Source organism: Stegastes partitus, unplaced genomic scaffold (genome assembly GCF_000690725.1).
Source record: "Stegastes partitus isolate 25-593 unplaced genomic scaffold, Stegastes_partitus-1.0.2 Scaffold415, whole genome shotgun sequence".
NCBI classification, from domain to species: domain Eukaryota; kingdom Metazoa; phylum Chordata; class Actinopteri; family Pomacentridae; genus Stegastes; species Stegastes partitus.
In genome coordinates, this window is record NW_007578146.1 from 213,092 (window position 1) to 220,638 (window position 7,547).

The following is a 7,547-nucleotide window of genomic DNA, read 5'->3' on the forward strand; positions in this document are numbered from 1 at the left end:
TAATGTTTAGTTTTAATTGAAGCTGTTGTAGAGAGGTGTTATTTAAATTTCTGATTATTCGGAAGGTGTAGTTTAGTGGTGCTGGTAAATAAGTTGGTCAAATAATAAACACATGTTGATCTAACACAATGCAGCTTTCAAATTGAGCAAACAGTTGATGTTGCCTATAAACTGCCGTGTATATATTCATGGTCCATTAGTGGTCGGAGCTGTGGATTGAAACGTGCATATAATTGTAGTACTTCCTTGTAGCTTGTGTTTACCTGCAAGCTTTTGTTTTTGTGGTTTTGTGTAGGAGCCTGTGGAAAACACAGACGATGCTTCTCAGTGTGACGACGATGAAGCTTCTGACAGTAAACCTTTCTGCAGTGAAAACACAGGTAGGAATCTGTGCACATTGTTCCATTTTAAAATATATGTTTTTCTTCTTCATATGAATATGGAGCTTTTTTGTTTGCATGTCCTGTGTCAGGTGGTTTCTCACTGACATATTCCACTGATGTTTCAGATTCTGTCTTATTTGGATCCGGCCAGATTCAACAAAAAGTTCCGAACAGAGATTTAAACAAGGAAAGGTAAATTAAAACAGTTTCAACGTATTTTAATTTATGACGTCAGGTTTCATATTTTGCTCAGTCTGTTATTTTATTTGTGTGTTTTGTTTTTTTTTTTTTAGAGCTGCGCTTCTACAGATGAAAGGAAAATACCTTGTGAATGAAAACTGCCTCCTCGAGTTGTTTGCCCGCAAATGCCCCTCATGTGGGAGTAAGCTTCAGATGGAGAAGCTCACTTACGGCTTACTGATCGTTTTGAACCAGCGCTGTCTCAAGTGTGAATACAGAAACCAGTGGAAAAGTCAAGTCAACGCCGACGTCCCAGCAGCTGAAGACAGAAACCTGACAGGAGGCGCGGAAGTAAAATCAGAGGTGAAACATCACGAGTCAGACTTAATGCACTGTCAAGGAAAAGTTAAATCCAGATTTTAACTTTGATTTGGGGCAAAATCATGATGAGATATTTCATTTCCCAGCATGCAGGAGGTTTTGTGAGTCAACAAGTTGGTTATTTAGTTTTGTTTTTTAGCCTTTATTTGATTTCTCTTCTGCAAATTGGCGCAATTAAAAGTTTACCAGCTCTTGTTTATACTAAACTAAGACTGAGTGACATTAAAGGTCCCATATTGTGGTCAAATTCATGCAAGTCTCCCATTGCCCCACTGTGTGTCTTTCAATTGTTCAGCTCAGAGCATCTTTATTTAATTCCTCTTTAACATATTTTGCTCGTGCATTTGTCAGAGGCAGTTTTCCAAAGTTGTGATTCAGAGAAAGATAAATTTCTTCAACATCAAAGCTTCTGCCCTTCAACAGTAAACTATTTTGTCATTTGCTTGCACCTCCTTTTTAGCAAACTGACTGTAATATTCTGTGCTGCCCAAATTTGCAAAAGACTCACACGAGGTTGTCATTTTTAAACTGTGTCGTTCACAGGAGGTGACAACAGATGAAGATCCCGGTAGTGCGGTTTTGTCAGAGATCATTACTTTCAGCGACGATGAAAGCGATCCCTCAGACGACGACGGGGAAGACGACGACGGCGAGGAGAGTTCGGACGGGGAGTGGAATCCGACGGAGGATTTCGCGCTGGACGAGGAGCTCATGAAGGACTCCGAGGACGAAACCGAAGACGAAGGCGAGGACGAAAGTTTTGATTCCGTCGGTGGCCTCAAAATGAACGAGCTCTGCGCAGAGTGTGGAAGTTTTTTCAATATTCTGAAGCCACACACCTGCGAGCACAAAGTAAAGCCCTACTCCTGCAACATCTGCGGCAAGAGGTGCGTCACTGAGATCGCGCTGAATTCTCACAGCAGAATCCACGATGAAAACTACGAGCATCGGTGCAAATACTGCCACGTCACGTTCAAAACCAAGGTGGACAAAATGACTCACGAGCAGACCCACCTCACTGAAGGGAAGCCCTATAAATGTCCAGACTGCTCAGAGACATTCGCCTCCAACAAAGAGCGCAGAGTCCATCTGGTAGATCACAGAGGCCCCAGGCAGTTAAAATGTCACATCTGTGGGATTGAATTCAACCGGCGTACTCCTCTCCGGAGACACTTGGCCGTGCACACCGGAGCGAAGCCGTACAAGTGCTCGGTGTGCCAACGAGGCTTCAACCAGTCGAGCCACCTGAAGTCCCACATGCGCCTGCACACGGGGGAGAGGCCTTACAAGTGTCAGCACTGCGATAAATGCTTCAACCACAACGTGAGCTTGAAGAGTCACATCCAGCGGTACCACACGTCGAGCTCCGGACGCGAGCAGAAAAAATGCAAAAGAAATAAAACCCCAAGTGTTGACGCCCAGGAGAACGGAAACAAAAGAGGCTCTGGACTTCACATCATAGAGGAAGAGGAGGCGCACGAGGAGAGGATACATAAACCGAAAAAGAGGAGCACCGGCAGACCCATAGGACGGCCTAAGAGAAGCACAGCAGAGAGCTCGGTTCAGGGAGGAGGTTCATCCACTAAGACCTCGAAAGTGAAAGCGAGGAAGAGGGCACGCTGCAGTGATGAAGACAGCGAAGATGATCCGACCGAGAGCGACGTAACCTTTGACTCAACGGAGGATGAGGAGGAGTGGAGCGAGAAAGTCAGCGCACGGAAATCAAAAGGAAGACAAAAAAACTCCGACTGTGACTCGGGGAAGCGTCGAGGAAGACCGAGAAGGAGTCAGGCGGTGGAAGACTCTTGAAATGAGACTGAGATAAAACAGTGTTGAAGTTTTTTTGTTTTTTTTTAGAGACCTGATACATAAAATATTAAACATCTGGAGCTAAACATGACTTCTTTAAACTGGAGTCACTTCAGATTCGTTGTGTTTTACTGTCAAGACGCTGTTTCACCTGTGAACTGGATTCTTTGCATTTCAAATTTCCAATTGCAAGAGTTACTGGCCCTAACAGAGCCACATGTCTTAGTGCCATCAGTCGACTTGTACTACAGCCTGATGGTTTGTACAGTTCTCAGAATGGTTTGGAGTGTGTTTTACCAACTTTAAGAGCTTTAAAAGCACTCGTATAGTTGGGTGAGCAGTACAGCACTTTGAAGGGGAGAAAAAGCTTTCCCCTGTTGTTGTCTATAATGTAATGTAATATTTAAATTTTACTCAATTAATTGTCAAATAAATAAGATTTTAAGACAAACCTGTGTGACGTCAGAGTGGTAAAATCATGTGTTACTGAAACAGAAGCAACTACTTTGTTTATTTTCTGTTTGGTACTTTTACTGATGTCACAAGTCAAAGTGTTGTGTGTGGAAAAAAGGCCTGTTGTCCAGATGTTTGACTTCCAAATGAAACTTTGACATAACGCCATGTTGACTTAAAACAGCTTCACCATACAGATAGTTTGGGTTTTTTTTGTTCGTCCACATTTACCAACACCTGACTCAACCTCAGTACAGTGACTGAAAAGAGATTTTATTTATGTTTTTCTAGTGAAATTGATTCCAGACATATAAGATGCAATGTTGGAAATTAAAGTGAAGGAAAAAACCCAACATGGTGACCTCCTAAACATTTTTCTTGCTGCAATCATTTATTTATTTTTTCAATGGAATTAATAAGGAATGAAATGCACAGTACTCTTCTTGTGCAGAACTATTCAAAAGTTTATCTGATGCTTGCAAGTTAGACAAATCAAGATTTATGAAACTGAGATGAGTTAAGTACTGATGATGGACTCAGCAGCTCTCCAGACTCCATGCGTTGATGTGATAATCCAACTCCTTCTTACAAACAAGGCGTGTCACTCTTACCTTTATCATCGGTGCCGTCAGGACGTTTTTGAAATGTAAATTTCCCATCCATTGGAGCGACAACTCTCACATGCTCCTCCATTTCCACGTCTCCTCTCCGCTACTCACCTTGTCCTCCCAACTACAATGGGAGCCTATCAGCTTATGCTAAAGAAGCCCAGACACAACGACAGCCCATCGGTGTCCACTTCAGGGTGTGTCTGACTATTGTTTTCCACCACAGTCTGAAATGCTGAACACTACTTTCAAAGTGCAGAGAGACAACATCTGGAATGCATTTCCGAAGTTTGTTTTTTATGTTGTTGGTGGAATTCATTTTTTTAAAAATTGAAATGTAATTACAAAACAGAAAAACTACCGGTTAAATTGTTTGTGTAAAACTTTCATGAACAAGCATTACTTGCCTGGAAATTGATTGATAGCTTTTCACCCACTAATCTCTCCATTTGGAACATTGAAAATATTCTAAAATAATTGTTTATTTTACAGGAAGTGGTTTGCTCATGGGATTATACACTGCTCCAAAAAATAAAGGGAACACCTAAACAACACTTCTGTGAAATCAACCTGTCCAGTTAGGAAACACTAGGAGCACCAAATTAGCGAGCTTTAAGAGCCAAAAAATCACACAAGAGTTTCTGAAAACTGTGACCTGACAATGTATGAGGCCTGACTTGACTCCAAAAAAAGAAGGAAGAGAAAGGAGGAGCAACGCGACTCCTTCAACAAAGACCAGCTGGAAATAAAGTCTGAAGAATGGCAGAATGGTAATGTAATGAACTGAAAGTAAAACCGGGATACGCCTGACACCAAACCAGGCCAACCCTACCACGAAGCCCCGCCCATTCCGTTACTAGCACAGCGGCTAGCCAGTTGTTAGCATGTGGTGGTTGTTGTTGGTGGAGAGCAGCCTCTCAGCAGGCACCAANGGAGCTAAACATGACTTCTTTAAACTGGAGTCATTTCAGATTCGTTGTGTTTTACTGTCAAGACACTGTTTCACCTGTGAACTGGATTCTTTGCATTTCAAATTTCCAATTGCAAGAGTTACTGGCTCGAACAGAGCCACATGTCTTAGTGCCATCAGTCGACTTGTACGACAGCCTGACGTCCCTAGGGATGGTTTGTACAGTTGTCAGAATGGTTTGGAGCGTGTTTTCCCAACTTTAAGGCATCAGAGCTTTAAAAACGCTCGTATAGTTGGGTGAGCAGTACAGCACTTTGAGGGGGCACTTTGTTGTTTATAATGTAATGTAATATTTAAAATTTACCCAATTAATTGTCAAATAAATAAGATTTTAAGACAAACCTGTATGACGTCAGAGTGGTAAAATCATGTGTTACTAGTAATGTCGGCATCGAGACCCTGAAACAGAAGCAACTACTTTGTTTATTTTCTGTTTGGTACTTTTACTGATGTGACAAGTCAAAGTGTTGTGGGTGGAAAAAGGCCTGTTGTCCAGATGTTTGACTTCCAAATTAAACTTTGACATAACGCCATGTTGACTTAAAACAGCTTCACCACACAGATAGTTTGGTTTTTTTTTGTTCGTCCATATTTATGAACACCTGACTCAACCTCACTATAGTGACTGAAATTCCAGACATATAAGATGCAATGTTGGAAATTAAAGTGAAAGAACAAAAACCCAACATGGTGACCTCCTAAACATTTTTCTTGCTGTAATCATTTTTTTTTTTTTTTCAATGGGATTAATAAGGAATGAAATGCACAGTCCTCTTCTTGTGCGGAACGATATTCAAAAGTTCATCTGATGCTTGCAAGTTAGACAAATCAAGATTTAAGAAATTGAGATGAGTTAGGTACTGATGATGGACTCAGCAGCTCTCCAGACTCCATGCGTTGATGTGATAAGCCAACTCCTTCTTACAAACAAGGCGTGTCACTCTTACCTTTATTAGCGGTGCTGTCGGGATGTTTTTGAAATGTAAATTTCCCGTCCATTGGAGCGACAACTCTCACATGCTCCTCCATTTCCACGTCTCCTCTCCGCTACTCACCTTGTCCTCCCAACTACAATGGGAGCCTAATCAGTTTATGCTAAACAAGCCCAGACACAACGACAGCCCATCGGTGTCCACTTCAGGGTATGACTGACTATTGTTTTCCACCACAGTCTGAAATGCTGAACACTACTTTCAAAGTGCAGAGAGACAACATCTGGAATGCATTTCCAAAGTTTGTTTTTTATGTTGTTGGTGGAATTCATTTTTTTAAAAATTGAAATGTAATTACAAAACAGAAAAACTACCGGTTAAATTGTCTGTGTAAAACTTTCATGAACAAGCATTACTTGCCTGGAAATTGATTGATAGCTTTTCACCCACTAATCTCTCCATTTGGAACATTGAAAATATTCTCTATAAAAAATAATTCTTTATTTTACAGGAAGTGGTTTGCTCATGGGATTATACACTGCTCAAAAAAAATAAAAGGAACACCTAAACAACACTTCTGTGAAATCAACCTGTCCAGTTAGGAAACACTAGGAGCACCAAATTAGCGAGCTTTAAGAGCCAACAAATCACACAAGAGTTTCTGAAAACTGTGACCTGACAATGTATGAGGCCTGACTTAACTCCAAAAAAAGAAGGAAGAGAAAGGAGGAGCATTACAACTCCTTCAACAAACACCAGCTGAAAATCAAGTCTGAATAATGGCAAAATGGTCATGTAATGAACTGAAAGTAAAACCGGGATACGCCTGACACCAAACCAGGCCAACCCTACCACGAAGCCCCGCCCATTCCGTTACTAGCACAGCGGCTAGCCAGTTGTTAGCATGTGGTGGTTGTTGTTGGTGGAGAGCAGCCTGTCAGCAGGCACCAACTTTAACATTTAACCAAAAACTCTAAACTTAAACCCGGAAATGTGCTCTGTAGACGGTTGCAATTCGTTTCGTCGCAATGCGAAGCGGTTCAAGTTACCGAAGGACCCGGAGGAGAGACTGGAGTGGATCCAGTTTGTTCTGGACGTGAACGGACAGCGGCTGAAGGAATCCACCTGGACGGATATCACCATCTGCAGCGAACACTTTACCAACGACTGCTTCGTGAACAAGAGTCCGACCGGACGGCTGAAGCCCGGTTCTGTCCCGTCACTGAGTGTCAAGTCGGAGCCGGAGGAAGTTCTGGAGAACCTCCAACATGTGGTGAGTGTGTTGTAACATCTGGAAGCCTCCGACCTGTTCAGACTGGGTTCGATCCCAACAGAACACAGTCTGAAGTGAATAAAGTTGTTTCTGTGGTCATTAATTATGTGTTAGAGCTAAAGCACCATGCATCTGTGTTTCATCTAAGTGCAGCATGCAGAGCCACGAGTTTTTCTATTGTTAATTATTTTTTTAAACTAGTTAATTACTTTTTTTAAAACATTTTTTGCACTATGTAATGTTTATCAGTGTTTCCTTAAAAAATCCTGCTTTGTCCACAACCCACAGAGTTTACTGTCATGGAGGAGCAAAGAAAGGAGAAATTATTCATATTTAACTAACTGGAATTTGACTTTTTTTCTCTCAAGACATTACTCAAACCTGTTCATCCATTATGCCCGTAGTCTATTTGAGCCAAAATAAAATAATTTCAGTTAATTTTCTTCCATGCAATTGAGTAACACGTAGTAAAAAATAACATAAACGTCATCTATCAAGACAATACTTCAAGATAATTGTGCAAATTGTAACAGTGTGATGTAAAATCATGAAGTGAAC

General features: G+C 41.4%; 1 protein-coding gene across 1 annotated transcript in view; it reads left to right on the forward strand.

Moving 5' to 3' along the window:
* The window catches only part of LOC103360113 (uncharacterized), a 28,578-nt gene that overhangs the window by 10,605 nt on the left and 10,426 nt on the right, over nucleotides 1-7,547 (forward strand). Inside the window, exons 6-10 of the mRNA XM_008285773.1 lie at nucleotides 296-380; nucleotides 509-575; nucleotides 677-926; nucleotides 1,488-2,751; nucleotides 6,721-6,989. Of these exons, the coding sequence (XP_008283995.1) occupies nucleotides 296-380; nucleotides 509-575; nucleotides 677-926; nucleotides 1,488-2,751; nucleotides 6,721-6,989 (1,935 nt within the window). The remainder of the gene's footprint in view (nucleotides 1-295; nucleotides 381-508; nucleotides 576-676; nucleotides 927-1,487; nucleotides 2,752-6,720; nucleotides 6,990-7,547) is intronic.